This window comes from Besnoitia besnoiti, chromosome III, assembly GCF_002563875.1.
Source record: "Besnoitia besnoiti strain Bb-Ger1 chromosome III, whole genome shotgun sequence".
Taxonomy (NCBI): Eukaryota; Apicomplexa; class Conoidasida; order Eucoccidiorida; family Sarcocystidae; genus Besnoitia; species Besnoitia besnoiti.
In genome coordinates this window covers 2,204,671-2,225,581 of record NC_042358.1, presented here as the reverse complement: position 1 = coordinate 2,225,581, position 20,911 = coordinate 2,204,671, and the positions used below count along the sequence as shown (strand labels likewise).

Here is a 20,911-nt window from a genome sequence, read left to right as displayed (position 1 = left end):
CGCGCGACTGAGCAACTTGGAGTCATTTTACATATACAATAGGCCCCGAAAACTAGCGGTCCATTAGTTCACACGTACACAGGTTGCCCGCCTCGGCGTGCTGTGCAAGGCGATCTGCGCCTGGCGCCGGAAACGTACCTGTTCGTCCGCCTCGTCTTCCAACGGGCCGTCGTCGTTCTTTTTGTCTTTCTTCTTGTCAGACTTCTTCTGTCGTGAATCATCTGAGCTGCCGTCAGCAGCCTGCAGCTGCGTGTCGCCCTCGGTCTCTCCGCCGTCAGCTTCGATATTCTCCTTCTTTTTCTTCCCTGTCTCCTTGTCATCCTGTGGGTCGTCTGGTTCGTTGTCGTCCTCGTCAGAGTCACCTCCCTGCCACCGCTTGTTCTCCAGCTGGCCTCCCTCCTCTAGGTCGACGCTTCCCCGATCCCGTTCAACCTCATCTTGCTCTTCGTTTCCCTCCTGCTGCCCCTTATTGTCCTTATCTTCAGGCTGTTTCGCATTCGCAGCTGCATCGAAGTCGAATGAGACCTCCATGCCGTTGTCCTGAGCAGGAGACATTCAAACGTGAAGCATTGAGCTGGGTGTGCCGCCGATAAAGCTGAGCAGCAGGAGGAAACCCCTGACTGTTAAGGGGTCTTGTCGTCAGTAGGATTGACTCGTGGCAAACGCGCGGCTGCGGCAATCAGGGAATGAAAGACCCCTGTCAGTCTAGGTCTGGCGCGAACCACGCGGCCCTTCTGAACTCACCTTATCCTTTTCATTCTTGTCGTCCTTCCGCTGTTCACCTTGCTCGCCGTCTCCGCGTTTCTCCCCGTCAAACTGCCACTCATCTTCCAGCTGATCCGTGACATCCTTCTCGCCAGTACCCTCCCCTAATCCGGTGCCTGCGACCCATTCGTCCCGCTGACCGCCGGTCGCCTCTTCTTCTTCCTTGCCTCTGCAGTTATCGCTGCCCCAGCCGCGCTCCATCAGCAGCTGCACCTGTTGCGCCGCTCCCAAACCGATGCGGCTTGTTCCCTCCAGGCAGTCAAACGCGACTAGCAGGAGTGCGACTCCTCTCATGGTCGTCTGGCAGACCTTCCAGAGCGCTGCCTCGCGCTCGCCTCCTTCCGAGTGTGGGCGGCTCGCGAAAGACGCCACTGGAGGAAGGTCAAGAGAGAACGCTCTACAACAGCGGAGAACTTTCGCGAACGGGAAAGACTCTTCTAGCGAAGGAACAGGGAACCGCTCAAGCACCGGATGAGAGTCTGACGAGCTAGCCTCAGCCGGAGACGACTTTTGCGAAGCCGTCTCTGGTGTGCATCCAGCAGCAAAGAGAGATGAATCGCGCGATGAAGGCGAGGGCGATGAGCCCGCGTGGGACCCTAAAATTCCGTTCAGCGAGTCAACCAGGGTGCTGCACGCGTCTCGTTCAAAGCGAGCGCATGCCGTCGAATGAATATCGTAGGCGCGGAGGGGAGCCTCGATCCAAGCCTGCTGTTGTCTGAGGCAGTTCAGCAGGCCACTGAAAGCCGCTGACGGCAGCTCGCCAGCTACAGCACTGTCACCTGCCTCTCCAACCAGGCGCTTTTCAATCTCCACGCATCGCTCTCGCATCTCCTGCAGAAGAGAAACCCGGACGCGGACAGCTGCTTGTCGGGCGTCAGACAGACCACTCGTTTTGTTGCAAGAGCTTGGAAGATCCTTTGAGACGTCGTGGTCGTCCGCCTCGTAGCGGAACACCCTCCACTCCGGCGAGTGCACGAGGAGCTGCTGGACTCGTCGCGCGGCATCTGCACAAGCTCGCAACACTGCGTGCGCGTCCTCAAGGCGCCGTCTCTCGGCCTCCCACGCTCGGCTGTCCTGCGGCCCGTCGACTGTGGGTGAACGATCCTCCACGCTGCCCCGCTGAGAGCGGTCGCCTGTATCTGTCGAGTTCGGCCCCTGCAGCTGGTTCTTCAGGGCACTCATTTCAGAGTCTGTGCGCAGATCTTCTCCCTTACGCCCGCCGAAATCGCCGTCTTCGGTCGTCGTGCCCAGGCGTGCGACGTCTCGGTATCGGCTCGCCTCTGCGGGCGAGAGGAGAATCATTCGACTTTGATCCAGAGCTTCTCTGGTGCGTTCCACAGCCTCCAGAAGGCGCCCGAAGGCCTCTGCGGTGAGCGCCACCGAAGGCCCCGTACAGCTCACTTCCAGATAATCTAATGCCCTCTGCAGGTCTGCCGCCGCTGTCCAGCACCGGCGCCGCTGCTGACTCTGGTGAAGGACGAGAGAGGCCAGCAGGCCGAGCAGAAGCGTCCGGTCCTGCGCCACATCGCCGTGAACGGTCTCCAGGCGCAAGAGCTGCCAGAACAGCTGCAACTGAGGGTACCAGTGTCTCGACGCCGACCTCCACGTCGGGACCAGGAGCTCGGGAAGCAGCCTCGAGGAGAAGCAGGGCCTTCCTGCTGTGTTCGCCTCGCCCCACGAGGAACATGGCACGGACTGGGGCGCCGCTCGGGTCTGACCTGAACCAGCGGACGAGGTGGGGTCTACAGCCTCCACGAAGCAGCCGCTTGTTAAAGGGTGAGGAGCCGGTGAAGGCAGCCCTGTCTCGTCCGAGAGCGCGAAAACGATGAGCGCCGGCGTGGCCGCCCCGCGCAAAACGGGTATCTTCAGGGTCGACTGAAGTGTCTGTTTGAATGTCAAATACATGCGCTGAAGCTGCTGCCGACTCACTGGCGGAACTGGCGGTTGCGCCTGCTCCTGATCTTCGCTTCCAGGCGCGCCTTGGCTTGCAGCCGCTCCTCTCTCCACACTCTCCCTGGCCTGAGTGAAGTCAGAAGAGAAAGCCATAAACTCTTGGGCGAGATCCGTCATCGTCGTGTCCTCGACCGCCGTACCGCCAAATAGTCGACAGATGAAAGAGTCGCACGTTCCCGACCGCGCGTGCGAAGACGTTCCACACGCGGGCTGCGCCTTGTCCAGAGTGCCGTTCGGTTGTTTCTGGAGCTCAGCCTTCAGCGCAGAGGCAAACAGGGGAACGCTGCCGACGACATCCGACAAGATACCCGCAAGCCTCGAAGAGCTTGCAGGCGAGCTTGTCGTCGCAGGCGCGTCCTGAGCAGGCCACGTGAGCGCAGCCTGAAGAGATCCGTTCAGAACAGACGTCACGATCCGGCCAAGAAGCGCCGTCGCCGTGGGTGTCGCCAGTACTGTCGGGCCCGCCGCTTGAACGATAACTTCCTCGTATTTCCTAATGACCTTTCTCAGCTCGTAGTGACTCCGATGAATTGACCTGCAAACGGAAAAAGCACATGAAGTCTCGCGGCACGCCAGTTCCGCGCGCCCTCATACGGTGGTCCGACTCAACGACTATTCGCAAATTTCAGCTAGAGCTGCGGCAGCGAATCGCCATAGTTGTCGCGTGAACAGTCAGTTAGGCACGCCCCCTGTCACCTTACTCTTTCATGGCCACTCGGTTGTTCATATCCCAGCGTGTGAGTTTCGCCAGTTCATGAACGCGTCTGTCCATGTCCTTCCTTCCGCGTCGCAGTTCGCCTTCAATTGCTGCATTCCACCCTGAAGCCACAGCGAAGCGAGCGAGGTGTTGGAGAAGCGCCCCCGCCTTCCTCTCCTTCACGTGCGCCGCGCTCCATTCCCTGATGAACTCGTCCGAAAGGTCGCTTGGCGTCCCACAGGCGGCGGGAAGACTCGGTCTGCCTTCGCGCGCGTCTGCACCTGCGTCCGCTTTGAGCGACGTCTCTGACAAATACCCTAGATCCCTGCGCATGGCTCCGCACACTTCCAGCATTTTGACGCGTGTCGCCCATTGACCGAGAGACGAGGACCGCAGGAACTGCAGAAGAAGTTCAAGCAGGTCAGCAGCACCTCCTGCTTCACTGAGGAGACGCCCGGCGACAACTGCTGGAGTTGTTCCATGCTGTGTCTCGGCATCGGCTGCGTTCTCCACGCGCTCCGTTTCGCACTCAGGCAGCTCTGGGCCTCGATTCTCTGTTTGCGCAGTCCACAGGAACGGCATCCACCGGGCTGCTGCACTGCCTTCCTTTTGCTCTCGGAATTCGCGCAGGAAACGCCACTCTTGCAGCTGGCGCCGACGCAGCATCACAACCTGCCGCTGAACTGCTGCCACCGCCGACTCCCAGCGGCGGAAAAGCATCCGCGACACCCGCAGTCTAGACTGTTCCTCTTTCTCGTACGCCATTCTCCGCGACTGTTCATCTGCGTCCGCTGCAGTGCTATCCCGGCCGCGCGCCACACTAGAGGCACCTTCTTCAGTTGGCTTCCCCTTTTCCTCAACGTCCGTCTCGAAAAGCGCCCGAAGGTCCCAATCGGGGCAGTTCTGCTCAATCAGCGTAGCGATGTAGTAGGGATCTATAGACTGCCGCCACGTCTCGGCGCGGTCCAAGAGGGCCTCCAGCATGTTTACAGCGACGGCGGGAGGCGTTCGTAGCAGCGGCAGCTTGGCGATCTTCTCAATGAGATGCAGCATAGATTCCAGTGCGGGGTGCTCTTCGAGGACACGGAGGAAAATCTGAGCCACCGCTTCAAGTCGCTCGACCGCCGGCCACAACGCGCGAAGGAGGCTTGGGTGGCCTGACGAGTAGAACGAGCAAGCGGCAGAGTTTTGACCGCGCAGGCCTTCGTCGCATGGCCCGCCACTGGAAACGAGCTGTGTGAATCGCAGCTTACGAGCCCGTTCGCGTTCTCGTTGCCGCCTCTCGAGTGCCAACTGCCGCTCAGCTTCTTCCGCGGTGTATCTCGTAGGAGCCGGCTCACCGTCGGGAGCCTCGTTGGCATCGCCCTTGGTGGCAAGCTGCGATTCCGATTGCGCGTCGCCCTCCTGCTGCTGAGTGGGAGGGCCCTCGGGGGGAAGGTCTTTCTCGAGCTCAGTCTGTTCCTCCAGCAGGTCGTCGTGCAGCAGTTCCTGGAGCTGCCGCTCTTCGCGCTCAAGCTCGACTGGAGATGACGGAAGAAGGAGTGAAGCGACTTGGAGAACAAGGGAGAGCAGCGACGGGGCGGCGTCTGAGTCCAGTGTCGCTGGGATGTGAAGAGCTCCGAGTGCCTCGTCGTTGAGCGAATAGAGCGTAAGACGCGGTGCGATCGTCTGCTTTCCACGCGTCTCCGTAGGATTATAAACGATGGACAAGCAAAATGCCCCGATCATTGCGGTGCGCCCTGAATGCAGAAGCTGTTCTTCGCTTGCCTGCGTGCCTAGTCCATTCACTGGACTGTGTCCGGTCTTCCTCGTGCACGCTCCACGGGCTGGGTCCGCTGCAACGATATGCATGCGCTCTCCCTCAACCTCCATAACTTGCTGCCACAATTCAGCTACTCGGTCGAGGAATCGGTTATCCCTCTCTTGTTCAGCCTTCTCTTGTGCTTCGTCTGTATCGGGCACCTCCGTCGTATTGCACCACTGAGTGTACTGCGTGCCTCCGCTGTCCTCCATGTCCGCGTCTTCAGTCTCTCCAGATGGCTCATCGAGGGCCCCGCCGCCCAAGTCGCCTCCGTCCCCTGAAGGGAAGAGTTCCTCCACCTCCTCTCGCGCTGCATCTTGCCGAGCAGCCTTCGCAGCCGCCCGTCTGCCGGCGATAGTCGTGGGCGATCCAGCGGGCACCGCGGATCGGTCAACGACGAGTTCAGACAGACGCGCGAGTAGATCTGCCCGGGTGTGCGTGGAATTATGCTCCCCTGACCGGCAGCGCAGTGCCACCTGTTGCTCCGCGAGTTGGCTCAGCACACGAAGCAGGAGGCCTCTCTGTGCAGCTGAGCTGGCATCTCGGTACTGTGTCCCTACAAAGGTGTACGCTGGCCACAGAGAGGCGACGCCTCGATTTGTGAAGCTGTCTGCATCCTTCGCGCCCCCTGAAGTGGTTATGTGGTTGTCTCCGGGATGTATCGACGCTCCAGCATCCCTTGCTGCCCTCTCCCGGTGCACGAGCCACAAAGCCTGCTGCAGAAGCGGCACGCCAACGAAACAGGACCTCTCTCCCGGGGAGCTCGCGGGAGACGCGGCAACCGGAGGCGCAGAGGCACCCGCTGTCCCGCGCTCCTTGCCTCGACTCGAACAGGCGTGCCTAGAGCCACAAGGCAGGCGGAACGGAAATGTGGCTTCGGCACTGGCGTCCACCACCTGCAACAGCGGTCGCTCAAAATCGACAGCTGTGCAGCAACGATGCGTCAGTGCCAGAGGATTCAAGCGCGAGCAGACTGAGCCCTCAACGGCAGTATCCGGCGAGGGCGACCCCTCCGCGTGCACGCCCGCCTCGGTGCGCAAACTAGAGACGAGCCCCAGCGCCGACTCTGAGCAGCTCAGCAAAAAGCGAGCCAAGACTACCTCTTGAAGACCGTGGAGGAAAAACAAGAGGGAGAAGGCAAGCCGCGACGTGAGATCTTCGGTCGCAAACTTTGACCTTAGAGATGCGACGAATGAGAGGCACGTCGCATTCAACCCCGCGACGGCTGAGACGAGGGAGTGGATGCTGCCAGTCGACGAAGGCTGCTGCGGGCCTCTGGTGGGCGACGGCAACTCTGCAAAGCCTTCTGGCACCAGTAGTGGCTGCAGGAAATCAAGAGGTGAAGCCGCCAGCCTGCGAAGTCACACAGCGACAGTACACCGGAAGCTCACTGTGGTAAAAGGCACTATCGTAGCTCACACGTGACTCGGACCACATGCATTGCACGACGAAACTGCAAGCGAGCCACCTGCACAGCGATCTCGTTTTGCCATTAGATTCGTGTTTCTCAACGGGTTTAGCGCGTGCGCATTCGTGTATGGGTATTCAGTTTAGGGTTTAGGGTTACCTAGTTGAAGAGTCTCAGACTTTCAGGCCTGAAACGTCCCCACGGCAGAAGATCCAGCGAGGCCCGGGTGCATCGCTGCTCGTGCTTCTTGTGCGCACCAAGCATTGCGCTATCGTGCAACATCCGAGTCAGTGACGAGGCGCGTCACCTACGATGACAATGACTGAAGTAGATGTGAGAGTGTTGCTTACATTTCCGGTGATAGCGATGTCGCGAGGAAGGTCTCGGCGTGTTTCTGCAGTTGCTCCGTGTCGTACGCATGAGTCGCTGCTGCGTCACGGAACGCTGCGACCACGATACCGTTGGGAAGGATGTCGCCGGACGGCCCGCCGTGGGCCCCCTGCGCAGGTTCTTCGCGCGGCGCCAGTGCACACTCCGGGCCTCTCCCCATTCCTTGAGGCCGGCTGTTACGTGAGGAGGCCACTTGCTGGGTGGCGGAGTCTTCGCGATCGACCGGCTGAGCAATACTCGCAGCCCCACTGGAGCAGCGCTGCGTGATCAGCTGCAGAATATCCTCCGGGATCTCGACGTCCTCCTCCTCAAAGCGGTCGTGTTTGCTCCTACGGTTCAGCTCAGCCACCAGACGCTGTAGCCGATGTTGTTGCTGAAGCAACAGGTCCAGTGCAGTGGTGTGAGGAGAAGTGAACCTGAAACCGGCGCCTCTCTGAGTCGTGCTCGCCGAGCCTCGAGCCGATACTTCTTTGCTGGTCGAAACGCCATCCTCATGAACGCGTGTCCGTGACTGCGGGCCCGGCGCGTCAGAATCCCGATCGTTCACTCCGCCACTAAACAGTCCCACCATCCGCCACGCCTCCACTGTAGCGTCCACTTGCAGAATGTCTCTCTCCACCTCGCCCGCCAGAGCCCGCATTGTCCCTCGCTCCCGCAGCGCTTCGGCCGAGCCTGCCACCGCCAAGTGCGCTCCCCACAGGCCCAGCAGTACGCCGAGGACGCCGCGCCAGTAGCGTCCTTCGTAACCGCTCGTGGACAGTTCTCGCCGGCTTTCCGGAGCAAGCACCGCAGAAAGAAGCTTGGCGGCCCCGCCTGCATAGAGCCCAGCGCGGGCCCTTAGCTTATTCTCCGGCAGCTTTTCATCTCGCCGGCTCACTACGCCCTCCGCCTGCATTGGTCCCACGTGAGCCGGGCGAAGCTGCTCGGAACTCCTCGGGCTCAAGCGAATCGCTGCTCCCGTAGCCAGTCGTTTAAGATATCTTGAAACCTCCGCAGCTTCCGAAACGCCTTGGCTCTCGCCTTCGGCAGTCGTGTGGCCCTGCTGCTGAGATCCTGTCTGGGGCATCTGAGTCTTCTTCAGTATCAGTTGAGTCAGCTTCTCACACATGAGAGACGGCAGCCAGTACTCCTCGGATGATTCGTTCGCACTTTGCTCACAACCCGGCGTAGCATTATCCTGATCAGCGTCCTCTGTCTCGCTCTCGCCGTGCTTCGCAGAAGAGGTGGTCAGGGCCCTGAAGAAGCCGAGGAGCGGTAGCCACATTACTGCTTCGTCTGTCTTCTGCGGGTAACGATTTAGTTCCACGCTTGGCAGTACCGTGGAAATCTCGTCGCAGCTCGCCGGCGTGGCCTTATCCATTGACCAAGGCCCGTGCGCAGACATCTTGTGCACAGTCCCTTGCGTTGCAAACCAGTGGAGCTGACGCCGCAGCCTAAGTGCAGAGGCCACCAGGTGCGGAGCCCCTGCAACTGTGGCATGTCCAAGCATCTCAGCGCACATTTCGAAGGTATACCCTGTCCACGAAGCGCTCTCTAGCATCGCCGGTACGGATGCAGCCGCCTTCAGGTGTGCCAAGTGAAGCCTGCCATCATTTGCGGCAGTCAGCTGGGGAGGAACTGCTGCAAGACTACCGCCCAGCGCAGCCTTCTCCAATGCTGAGCCCAAGGCGTTCAGCGTGGTATTCGCGTTGATGCCTGCATCGTCGAAAACATCTGAGATACGCCCGGCGAGGGCCGCGACCGCCTCAACACTCCTGGCAGCTAGAAGTCCAACCTGCAGAAGATCGGCAGATTCCCTACCCGCATCAGCCCCGTCATCGTCAACTCGCGATCCCAAGCTTCCGAACGTCGCGTTCGCTTGAGTGCTTCGCTCAACAGGGGCACCTGTTGTCTCCGCGGCGCCAGAAGCAGCATCGAACAAGGCAGACAGTGTGCACAAAATAGCCTCCAGGCTCAGTCTGGTCGAGTCGCGGAATGCAGGGTCCCCTTCGCCGCTGGGCGTCCTCCCTGTGTGTGACGAATGAATCCTCTCGGCCGACTTCGCACCCCCCGCACGCTTCGCCGGCGTGGCTGCCTCCATTTCCCAACAAAAGGAGACGAACGCCGAAGAACCCTCGACCAAAGATGGGGGAAAGCAATGCTTGATGTTCGACAGCTGCGGTCCGCACCCGTCTCCTCCATCCTCACTGTTCTCCGACGCGGGGCGCTTCTTTGTCTCCGATGTGACAGAAACTGGCAACGGGGAGAACAAGGGCGCGACCAGGTGAAGATGCTGAATTAAGCATTCTGTGGCCTCAGTGATTACGGCGGCTCTACTCTTCGCCACCTGCGCGAAAAGCCTCTCGGGAATGTTGGCAGCATCCCTATGTCCTCTGCATGCAGTTCCTGATGCAGAACCCGCAAGCGCTCCCGCGCGCCAAAGCAGCCATGCATGTTGCAAGGTTGCCAGCTTGGTATGCAGCTTGTTGACTCGGGCCACAGCAGGGCAAGCGGCTTCCACCCGGTGCCAGTTGCTCACTGCGACAGGCACCGGCTTCACGCCACGTTGAGATGTGCGGTCGAGCCCGGCATCTACGGCAGGAGACCCCGTTGCTCGCTGGGGTCCGCCCAAGAGGCACTCCAGCAGACGGCGCTCGATGTTGCGTGCACGCGCCACCCTGCCCCGCTCGTAGCTCGTGCTCGCGGCTCGCAGGAGGGCGCCAAATGACACGGCGTATCTCAAAAACTGTGCCGTTAAAAGAGGAATACCGTCGGCGGCGTGCCCGCCAGTGAGTGTGGGCGTCTGTCTGCAGCTCGTTGTTGCAGCACAGCCATGCCCCCAAGAGCCGGCCATTACCAGCCCTCCACTCATGCGTTGAATGAACGAATGAAGAGACGCTAAAGCAGGCGCCGACTGTGCAAAGGCCTCGAAGACAACCCGCCGAGCCCGATCAGCCGCGCTTGGCTCCGCGCTCGTCTCCGCGCTCGCTGACGCCGCCCTCAGCGAAGCACCGATTGCATGTGGCGCTGATGCGTACAGCACAGCAGCTTGGTTCAGTGCGTACAGCAACCAAGACGCAACGGAACGCAGCGCGGGCTGGAGGCGAGATGCCAAAAAGACGGGCGACTTGGCAAGGAGGTCTATGTCGCGGGAGTTTTCAGCCCCCAAGGGTGCGGGATCGATATCGTTCTTAACACGAATTATCCGCCCCGCAGAAACAAATGCAGTATCCCCCCCGCATTCGGGCTTCGGCATATCGGAAGCTCGCGTCTTTCCCGCTCGAACACACCCTGCTTCAGCGCCAAAGAGCTCCGCGAGAGACAATATTGTGTGACGCAAGGAGGCAACGCAGAAGGCATCCGGCAGCACCTGCATCACGTGGAGCAGCGAAGGAATAAGCGTGCGCAACAGAAGAACGACAGACGGCCTTGTCGCTTTCCACGCTTCGCCTGCCAACCGTGCAACCCTCTCGGCCGGCGAGGAAGAGCTGCCATCGTCTCGAGATGAACAGCCGGCATCGATCGCAGCGCCATTCAGAGCAAAACGCGAAGGCATGAGTGCCGCTCCTCCACGGAAGCCGCCAGTCACAGCATGCAGTTCGAGGTCCGCGCCACTTATGCTGGGAAAGCCGTGGTTGGTGCGCGTGAAGCGCCAACTCCTGAGGAAGTGTTCGAAAAGGTGAGCGAGGCAGGTAAACGACTCAGTCAGCGCAACGAGGCACAGTCTCGAATTCTGCAGAGCCTCGCGTGTCTGCCAAGCTCCCGCGTCACTTCCCTGTGCATCCATGGGGTCTAGTAAACCCTGAGCAGTGTCAACAGAACACAAGCTCGGGATTTGAGTAACGACGCGGTTATAAGCGCCAACAAGGCCATCATGCAACGCCAGGAGAAAACTGGGAGTGAGCAGGCAAAATAATGCGTCCGTCGCTCCTGTGAAAGCCTTCAGCGCCTCCTGGTGCAGCTTCCGCTTTGACTCCCATGGCAGCGGAATTCCAGTGGCTTGCATATGAGCCAGCAGCAGTAGGCAGAAGCCCCGTTCCCGTCGTAGGCCGACAGATCCCGCGCCGGCAGGGCGTCCCCGGCTAGCGTATCCAGAAGGCGCCGTTTCCATCGCGTGCTTTCCTGGTTGAACTTCTGCGCCGGCGTTCGGGATGGTAACGCAGTCTAGGTCGCGCTCCGAATGAGTCGTCTTGTCGAACGGGGAACACGTATCTACAAGATATTTCGATGCCCACGCATCGAGGTCTGCGGTTGTCTTGGTTGCGGCCAGCTGCGCAGCAACCATACGAGTGGGCAGCAGGACAGAGTAGAGCGCTGCCTCGGTTGCCTGCACAAGGCTGCGGAGAAGATGGAGACCTTGCAGCCGCGCGACCCCGTCGCTTTCGCCGCCGTCTAGCAGCAGTGCCGCACCTCCCTGCTGCGCCTGACTGTGCGCTGCGCCTGACGTGCGACCCGCCGCGGTTCCGAGCCTCGCCTTGTTGGCATCTCCAGGCAAATCTCCCTCTGCGCCTTGCACCTCGTACGCCCGAATGAGTTTTCCGAGGGCTTTATAAGCTTCCAAAACGGGCGGAAGGCCAGCTGCCGAGCGCGGTCCCACGGAGGCCGCATCATCTCCTTGCAATCGATGGGAGAGCGTTGAAAGCGCAGCAAAAGCCACCTCCACGGTTTCAGTATTTTCGCGGAGAGCTTGTACCACTGCAGCAAGGTATTCCCGCGACAAGGTGTCCCCCAGAGATGCGAAGAAATTTCCGGAGTCTTCGACTTTTGTCTCCTCCTCTGCGACCCCGCATCCACTGCCCCTTCGCACCCGCTTCCGTCCAGAGGGGTGGCTGCAGGTTGGAGACGAAAGCTTTCCGCTGCCATCGACACAGGACACCTCCTGTCCCTGCGTCCGCCCTAGGCTACCTCCTGTCCGCGACCAGTTGTGCTCGGCGGAGAGTACCGTCAAGAATGAAACTCGCTGCAGCAACTCCTCCTTCGATGCAGCGTGCGAAACGAGCAGCTGGAGCGCCAAAGCAAGGTCGTCGAGGCTAGCGCTCCCGTTCGCCACAAGTGGTCTCCGGGACTGAAGGAGAGAGAGAAGCAAGGCTGCTTCATTCCGGATCTGGGCTGCCGGTCCCGTCTGCGTGTAACCGAGAGTGGTCACAGCTGCGTTAGTCGTGCACAGGTACTTCAGGGCCGGTTGAAGGAGACATTGCTGTGAATGGAACAGAAAGCCGCGATCGCGTCTGGCGGGCCGGGCCGCCGCAGATGGGCTCGTCGATACTAGACTGCAGAGAATCTTCGGTCTCCAAATGCTGGACGGCAAGGAATGCCGAGATCGGCCTCGAAGGCGAACAGTACCATCCCGCCGCGTACCGCTTCCCACTTCGCGTTGAGTGTGAGCGTCAGGCAGGTGCGATTCGAGTGATGCTTGAAGAAGGAACAGTAGTATCAGCCTTAGGGCGGTGCCGTCCCCAAAGGCACCAGCATACCTCCACAGAAACGAGCTGAACAGCTGGTAGAAATCCAGGGAATTGAGGTAACTGTCAGAGGCTAGCCGCGTGAGGCGGCTGTCAACCACATCGCTGCCACCACGCTCAGCACTCGCGCATGTGCTCTCTAGGCCTTCCTGCGACAAGCGGCAAGCTGACAGGTATGTGCGGCACCACCCTTGCAGGCAACTCCAGTTCACCTTTGTCCCTGCGCTCTTTCCGCCACCAAGCTGGTGTGCCAGGTCAGCAAGACCTCGCAACCCAGCACTAAGTAGACGCTCCGGAAAGGCGTCCCGTAGACGCCGCAAAAAGTGCAATGCGGATTGTACCTTTTCCGTTCTATCTGATCTCCGTTGACCTTCGTCTGCTGTGACGCTCTGTGTCAAATCCTCCTCGGCAACAATCCCGCTGTTGGCACTCGTATGTCGTGAGAAGAGCCCTCGACGCGCGAGCTTGATAAACGCGCGGAGTTCACTGCCGGTCAAGTGCTGCATGAGGCCAAGAAGCCCGGCGTGCGTCGCCCCCATGGCGGACGCGAGCAAATAGGTGCGGCTGTCGCATGCATCGAACTCCGCAACAGCGATCCTGACTGCGTCCGTCTGTATCGCCAAGTCGCAGAACATCTGCACGTTTCCAGTGAGTGACTGTCTCATGCCCACCCAGTCGAGGAAAGTTGCAAGAAGCCAAAGAGTGATCGTTGTGCCGGCTGCGCGGTCTTCAGAAGTAACCGGAGGAGTGCTGGATGTGTTCGTCTCCGCGGCCGAGTTCTCTCCAAGCAGCGACTGGGCCCAAACCTCCAAGCAAGTAGTTAGCACGCGAGTCGACCCAGATCTCATGTTGATGTGGAAGGTTCCTTCGGCGTCCAGACGTTTTGCTGCGCCTAGTCCGTCAAACTCGCGCAGCGTCGCCAGAAAATGATGGAATGTTGTGACCCCCCAGTTGCTCGGCTGTCTTGTCGTCACCGCAACAGAAGTGCTCAGCGAGTCGTTGCTTCCAGCCTGAGCTACAGCGCGCTCGTCACTCAGCCCGGTACGATCCCCGGCGGCCGCGAAAGCGGAGTGTTCGGAGTCATATCCAACAGCAGCGTCGACAAGTTCATCGCAAGCGTGGGGGGCGATGGCACCTGTCGCCGCTTGAACGAAGACCTCCAAGCAACGGTTCCGGAGTGCGTTTGATAGAGCCTTTGCGCGGTTGGTCTCCGCCGTCAAGAAGATACGAAAGCGCGGGTGTGGACGCAGTCTGCGAGGCCTTCCCGATTCAGTGAGAACCAGCTCACCGTTTTCTTCCAGCAGAGCGTTCAGCCGATCCAGAACAGCTGGAGGGCAGAGATGTGCTTCCCGAAGCAACAGCCAATTACCTTGCTCAACTGCCATCACCAGTGGACTATCTCGCCACGTGAAACGCTGAGAGCCGCCTTCACTGCCGCGGACTGAAGCTCCTCCCTTACCAGTAATGTACAGGATGTCTAGCTGCCGCTTCAGGCGTTTCGCCTCACCCCCCACAGAAGAGGTATTGCCGCTCATGCGCCCTCGGTGGTCCTGCTTCCCACTGACTAGGTCTGACCCTCTGATCAGCAGCCGCAGCAAGACTCGGCATGCCTCCGCAAGAACAGCAAACTTGCTCTCTCGCTTTTGTGGAGCATTTCGTCCGCCGGCGGTCTGCGGAACAGCACCATTATCGGCAACGGTGCCTTCCTTGGTGCCGCACACCGCCATGCGTTTCCTCGCGAACTCAAGGCGGGGTCGAGCTGCCTGCACACCAGTCACGGCGCGCTCTAAGTCTGCAGGTAAGTCAACACTTGGCGGCACTGTCGCGAACTGATGAAGAAATCTGAATGCCAGTGCATCCGTGTGGGTGGCGATTTCGAGTAAATCTTGGACGTTGTCCGCACTCTGGAAAGAACCGAAGAGGTCTGAAGAGTCCATTGTAGGCGAGAGACGCATCTCACACAGGGGCTGACGAAGTGCGCTGGCTAGCCAACGCACCGTGCTCGATTTACCTGTGAACAAAACGACACACACCGAAAAGAGCTACTGCGTGCAGCCAAAGGCTGAACACCACGAATTTAGCATGAAAGCAGTAACGGTCCCCAGGCTTAACAGCGAATCAAGGCTGGCAGGATGCCACAAGCAAGATGACCCATCCAATAGCACTAGTGGCGTCCGATTGGCACGCCTCTGTCTGCTGCATGTGACGCGTTTATTGGCACCCGAACAGCTCAATCCAGAGATACATGGTGCTGCCAGCTATGGAGAACTGGCAGATCCCCGGCGGAGACCGCAGGCTATCCTCCAACCTTCCAGGTCAGGTCGTGGTGGGAATGCACATATGCCTAGCATTCTCACCACTTCCGGGGTCGCCAACAAGTAGAACTGGCCAGTTGACTTTGACCGCACAAGCCACAATGCCGACCACGGATCGCTGCGTGTCAAGGAGCACGGCTTCATCTCGGTCGCGAGGCGCAGCGTCCAGGGGATACTCGTCTGCGGTCGAAGCATCCGACTGCAAGCACTCGCCTCCAGGTTCTCCGTACGAAGCCGCCGTCACAGGGAGGGACATATCGCCCACCCACAGATTTCGTCCAGTGCCTCCAAAGCGCACCGACAAATCTAAAGACGCATCGCTCCAAGCGGCATCCGCCAATGAAAATAAATCCTCTCCGTTCATCGCGTTGCCTAGTCCCGGCTGGTTTCTCCTCCAGGATCTAACTGCACTTCCTTCACCTAGGGAATGGCATCCCCGATAGTCCCAGTGAGCGAGTTTCCAGGCCGCCAAGGTCTCGCAACCGTCTGCTGGACGCAAGTTGTCTACAGGCTGAAGCGCCAGGGTGGGCTTGCCCCGGGGTCCTTCTTCCGATACACCACAATATGAAAATGTGGTGGTGTCGCTCTTTAGTTCGCGAGCCAAAATGTTCTTGGGGAAGCAGCGACGAAGGCAGGCCGCTGCCAAATCAACATCTTTCTTGCAGCGAAGTCGCGACAGAAGCGTCAGCGCTGTTGCCACGCGGAAATCCCTAGAGGGGAGCTACACGCCAATCACGCAGCAGGAGACAGCAGACTCAGTCAGAAGCAGGCTCGAGTCCCTGTGGCAGTAGAACAGCATCCAGCTCGAATACTGCTGTGGTAACGCGGGACAGCGGAATCTCCGCCGCGCGCTGCGCCGCCTCGGTACGCAGGCCCTCACCAAGCTACGCAGTGAAGGCTGCACGTATTGTCGCTTTGACTCACACCCGCTACCAGCACCGGCGTATCCTTACAGTTGCGCCACCACGCATTCCTCAGGCAAGATATATCGCCGGGGCTGCCCAGGCGAGTGCGACAGCTGGGTTACAAGTGTGTGGCACATCTCCAGCGATGCGAGCAGGCTCTCCCGCAGACGCGTTACCAGACGATGCTTACCCCTTCTGAAACAAGGCGCATCACTTTGACAACATCTCTGACGTTCCACTCCCACTCTTCTCGCCCGTGGAAAGCTGCAGACCACGAGAGTCGTCGAAGCTCTAGAACTGACCGAACCACGCATGCAGCAATGCGGCCGGACAATGGTTTTAGTAGCTTTGAACCCAGCGACGGTCCCGACAGACAGAGTTGTTTTGTAGACGCGAGAGCGACGGAGCCGCTCTGCGACGCCGTCTGATTTGCGGTCGCGTCACCCCTGGGCAAAGGCATAGGCTGTTTCTCTGCCTCCGTCTGACTAGCCTGGCGGGCGTTAAGGATGTTGGAGGCTATGGCCCTGAGATCGCTTGGTCCCAGGTCATTCACAGCCAGCTTGTAAAACCGATTCAGAAAAGACTGGGGCAAGCCTTTTCGACCGCTTACTCCCCTTGTCTGAGGAGCAGCTCGATACTCGGCATCTTCCTCACACTTCTGCTGGTTTACCACTCCCGACGCCATATCGCTTTTGTCGCTGCTGGATCCTGAGGACTCCACACGGGGCGCCTTCGTAACCTCCATTCGTGCCGCTGCCGGGTTTTGAGTCGCAAACATACAAAACGATGGGGGCGCAATAAGCGGGACAGGTGTGTTGGGCAGGAACAGGCAGCGCCGATGGTCCAGGAGAGAATTCAGGCCTTCCAGAGTTGCCTGGCTCGCCAGATTGATCTCATCCAGCAAAATCCAGTCCCCGTCGCGCACCGCCCGCGTCAACACACCATCAACCCACCTGCAAAAAACAATAGGCACCAACACAGATCCGCGTAAACTGAGAAGCAGCGAGTGTTAGCGAAACTTGCCACCAACTCTGTTGGCGCCCGGCTAAGGTTAGCCGCAGTCGGCAAACCAATCTATGTTGCAAATTCAAGGTACGCGTGACGGCTTACCGAAACCTTGAAGATTTGCCCGTTTGGGGGCTCTCCGGCACGGCCTCGTTGTCTTGCATTTTTGAAAGGTCGTATGCGTTGTCCGCCTTAGCCCGCGACTGATTATCACTGTCGCTCGGCCGTCGTAGGGTCTCTTGTTCCTCTTCGTCCGCGGCGCCCGCTGGTACAAACATGCCGATTAAATCGCTCAACTCGGAATCCTCGCTCATGTTTAAGCGGACGAGCCGTCGTCCAGACAGTGCTGCCAGCATCCCAAGCGCAAACGTTTTCCCAGCGCCTGGCGGCCCTTCGAGTAAAACTGCATGTCGTCCAGCTGCGCACGGCTTCGGGAACCGGGGTTGTGCGCTTATATTGTTCACTGCATGTTCATCGTCGACTTTTGTTTCACGCAGAACTTCGCCTTGCACCAGCAGCAGACATCTCAAGAGTCTGCCGACTGTTACAATCGTTGTGGGAGATCGGATGACGAAACCTGCGCGCTCTGCGGCGTCGGCACTCGACTCTCGCCGCGGCACGCTCGTGGTGGATTCGTGTTGCAATCCGGATTGTTGGTGATCTGGGCGTCTCTCTGGTGCTTCCTCACCGTCGTGCACATCGCTGAACAGTGGCTGTCCTCTCTGGCATTGTTTCATTGGAAGCCTGAATGGTCCAACCCACAAGCCGCTGGAATACCCCTTATCAACCAGAACCTGCGGAACCGATCCGTCGGACTTGCCTCCAGCCATCTCCTGCAGTGCCCGTCTCGCCCACTCCAAGCCGTCTTCGCCGAACGCGTCTACGACTTGCCTCCACGAGAGCGTGAATGTACCTCTGCGACAGAGCTCCGCTATAGATGTCTGCAGCTCTGTAGCACCTCTGTGCAACTTGGTCCCCGCGGCTGCCTTTGTTTTCTCCTTCCGCACCGCCGGCATCGCCGCTCGTTCATCCTCATCCACCTGCAGCAGAGTTCTAAGGTTCAATGCCTCGGTCAAGAGCACCAAGAGAATGGCCCGGTGTGCGAGTTGTTGACTATCCCGGCCGGCAACGCGTTTTTCAGCCATCCGCCGAAGGCGCCGATCTCTCTCCGCGGCACTGCAAGGCTCCTCTCCTTCGCCTGACGAGTTTTCTTCATGCAGCAATGCCGCCTCCAATTCGATAACTTCCTCCCTGCTAACACGTACCTCGTTACCAACTCCAAGGCCATCTAGCAAAGTCGTGCAGCCCCCATGAACGAATCCCTCAATCACTGTCCACGCCGAAGCTACCGTAAGCACGCGCTCGGCATCGTCGCTACCATTTACGTCTTTTTTTGGAGGCATGTCGTTCGCGCTCCCATTTTGCAAAGAGCGGATGAGCGTGGTCTGTTGACTGACGAAGGCATCAAGGAACGACACCCAGCTCAAAATATCACGCACTGAAGCACCCCGCTGTGCATGGCGATTGAACCACGAAAGCGCCTTCAATATCGCGGAAGACACGGCCGTCAAAAGATGTTTTGTACGACTAGAATAGGTAAAGGCCGCTGCCGCCGTTGAGCTTGTTGGGTCATTCCTGTCGACTTTGGTAGTCGGCGACGGCTCCACATTCCCGCCTGGCTGCTTTCGAGTGACTTTATCGAAACAGGATCCCTCTCCCGCTGTAGCCGATGGCAGCTGGAATCGGGCCAAATCCTGGAGCACCACTTCGCAGGCGGTCGACATCAGACGGCGCTGCACTAGAGCAATCGCGTCGCTGGATGCAAAATCGAAGGATGGAACATAAATTTCTGTCATTCGATTTCGAAGCGCTGGGGACAGCTCTCGTTTGCCGAAGTCTCCCCCAGGATTCATAGTAGCAAAGAACCTGAATCCTGAGGCAGCCTTGATAACCTCTGCAGCTCCGCCTTTCTCGCTGAGCACAATTTCTCGAGAGTCCTCCAAAAGGCAGTTCAGCCTCTCCAACACGGCATCCTGCGCGAGGGATATTTCGTCCAGAAGAAACATTTGGCCTCTCTTCATCGCTGTCACTACCGGGCCATCTTCCCACTCGAAAAGTTGCTGCGCACTTCGCACTGCCTGAAGCCACTTCATGCAAGCCTCCGACACGACGATTAAGTAAGGACGGCAGTCCGCATCCCTCTCAGCAGCAACAGCAGCTTGCTCTCTTTGGTCATGTCCATCTACGCAATCGCGCCCACCCAACGTTGTGCCAGAATGTGTTTCAGTACTGGCGCGTTTGACCGACAACGAGCAGGCCTGCAGCGCATTCGAGTGTTCTTTCTTGTTCTCACTCGTGGCATCGTAGCTTTCACTCTTCTCTCTCGCCTGCTTGCCTTTTCGGCGTTTCTTGTTCGCTGTGGCGCTGCCAGCTCTCTCTGAGTCGCCGTTGTTCAGCGGAGAACCTCCCTGCGGTCGAACGCCCTCCCGCTCTTCACCGCAGCTGTTGACAGTGGCGGTACCAGATCGGTCCGAGTTCTTGCAATACGCAGCCGGGTCACGTGGAGGCAGCGACGCGCGGTTAGAGTCATCCTTTGTTGCGCCCATTCGGGTTGCGAGTGCCTTCCTCGCAGCCGCCTTAACTGCCCGGCAGATCATTTCTGCACATCTGCCCTGGTCCCCTCCGGCCGCGCTAACCGCTGCGGCCACCGCCTTTGCAGATCCACCCAAGAACTTCAGCGTGTCAGCCGCCAGCGTAGAAACGGATGCCTTGAATGCCGCCGGGAGCCTCAACTGTTGCAGCTGAGAAGAAAGGTCGTTCGGCAAATGCGTTGCTGTGCAGTCCTCGTAGCTGAATGTTAGCAGAGACTCAAGCGCCTTCCTCCACCGTTTCTCCTCCTCCTCGGCCCGTCGGCGTTTCTCTCTGCTCGTTGGCTTCATGCTCCCCAGCAAGTCAGCCGCCTCCATTTGCAGGTAGCAATTGAACATGCTCATCAAGTTGGTGTCGTTGCTCGTGTCCTCCTTGCAGCTTCCTGCGTCAGCGGCCTCAGTGGTTCCTGCACGGTGACCCTCAACCCACGCCACCAGCTCACAAGTCGCAGTCTTGCCTCCGCCTGTCTCGCCGACGATGAGTGCGGGTTCATCGAATGATACGCACCGGAGCAATAAAGCCAGCAGCCGGCAGGAGCTTTCAGTAAAGACGTACGGTAGGCACGCAGGCAGTCGCCTCCCTCGGGTGCGGTTGGTCGTATCGGGTGCCGCTTGGCACCGCGACACCTTGCACTCTTCCGGGTTCTGGAGCGGAGTTGTCCCGGTTCGACCAGGGCAGACCGCAGTGCCCGAGTGCTCGGCCGGAGCTGACATCGCATCGAAGATCTTGTTCTCCAGCTTCGTTCGGAAGCGGCACACGTAGGGGTCTGTTGTGTAGTCAATGTGAAGGCGCTTCGGGTGGCGAGTTGTAGACCGAAGACAGTGGCGCTCGATCGCTTCCCGCACCACTTCCCGCTCATCTGCATTGCGCAGCCTCTCACCAATTAGCATCCATCCTTCCAAAGCGACTTCCTCTAGAGACGAAGGAAGTGGAGCTGTGCTGGCCCCCAACGCCATCGCCCCTCCCTCCTTTGAGGTACCTGATACCTGTGCATTTGCGTTCTCGCCAGAATTGTCTTCCAACGCACTCTCAGTTGAACGCGTTTTATCCTTGTCCGAACCGGAGCAAGTACCCGTGGTGAACGGAGAGTTCCCCACTCGGCGGCCCCAGCGAAGAAGATCGCGGATTGTCATGAAGCTGTGGGATCCGGAGAAAATCTGGATATGCGCACAATGCATAGCACGTCGTACTGGAAACCGGCTTTTGCGTCAACTCTCGAACCTAGCATGGCTCGTCCAAATCCACGCGTTTTTTCGCATAGACTGCGCCCATGGTGATCTTCGCCCTACGTACTCTATCCGTTTATTAGTTGCGGTGTAATATGCACTATTCGGATGTGATCCATAAGGTACTTGGTGAGGAAGAAGTTCTGCTGTCTTGTCAGATTATCGGCTCCCATACTGGTGTTCACAAAAGCATGCGCCAGCACTTCTATGCGTTACATTTTTCTACCCATACAGAGCAGCGGGTCAGTCATGTCTAAACAAGGCACCCGAGTGGCGTGGTTCAAACGTCGCAGTCACCAGCTCCTTCAGTAACTGATCAATCCACGTCACAGGTGTCTTCCAACGTGGTCCGCCGC

The 20,911-nt window shown here is 59.0% G+C and overlaps 1 protein-coding gene across 1 annotated transcript in view; it reads right to left on the bottom strand.

Annotated features, from left to right (window-relative positions):
* The window catches only part of BESB_046180 (uncharacterized protein), a gene marked incomplete at both ends in the record, with an annotated part of 34,326 nt that overhangs the window by 5,948 nt on the left and 7,467 nt on the right, over positions 1–20,911 (bottom strand). Inside the window, 8 exons of the mRNA XM_029363069.1 lie at positions 139–540; positions 745–3,253; positions 3,420–6,569; positions 6,975–14,466; positions 14,813–15,491; positions 15,866–16,021; positions 16,151–16,628; positions 16,786–20,486. Coding sequence (XP_029220435.1) covers positions 139–540; positions 745–3,253; positions 3,420–6,569; positions 6,975–14,466; positions 14,813–15,491; positions 15,866–16,021; positions 16,151–16,628; positions 16,786–20,486 — 18,567 coding nt within the window. The remainder of the gene's footprint in view (positions 1–138; positions 541–744; positions 3,254–3,419; positions 6,570–6,974; positions 14,467–14,812; positions 15,492–15,865; positions 16,022–16,150; positions 16,629–16,785; positions 20,487–20,911) is intronic.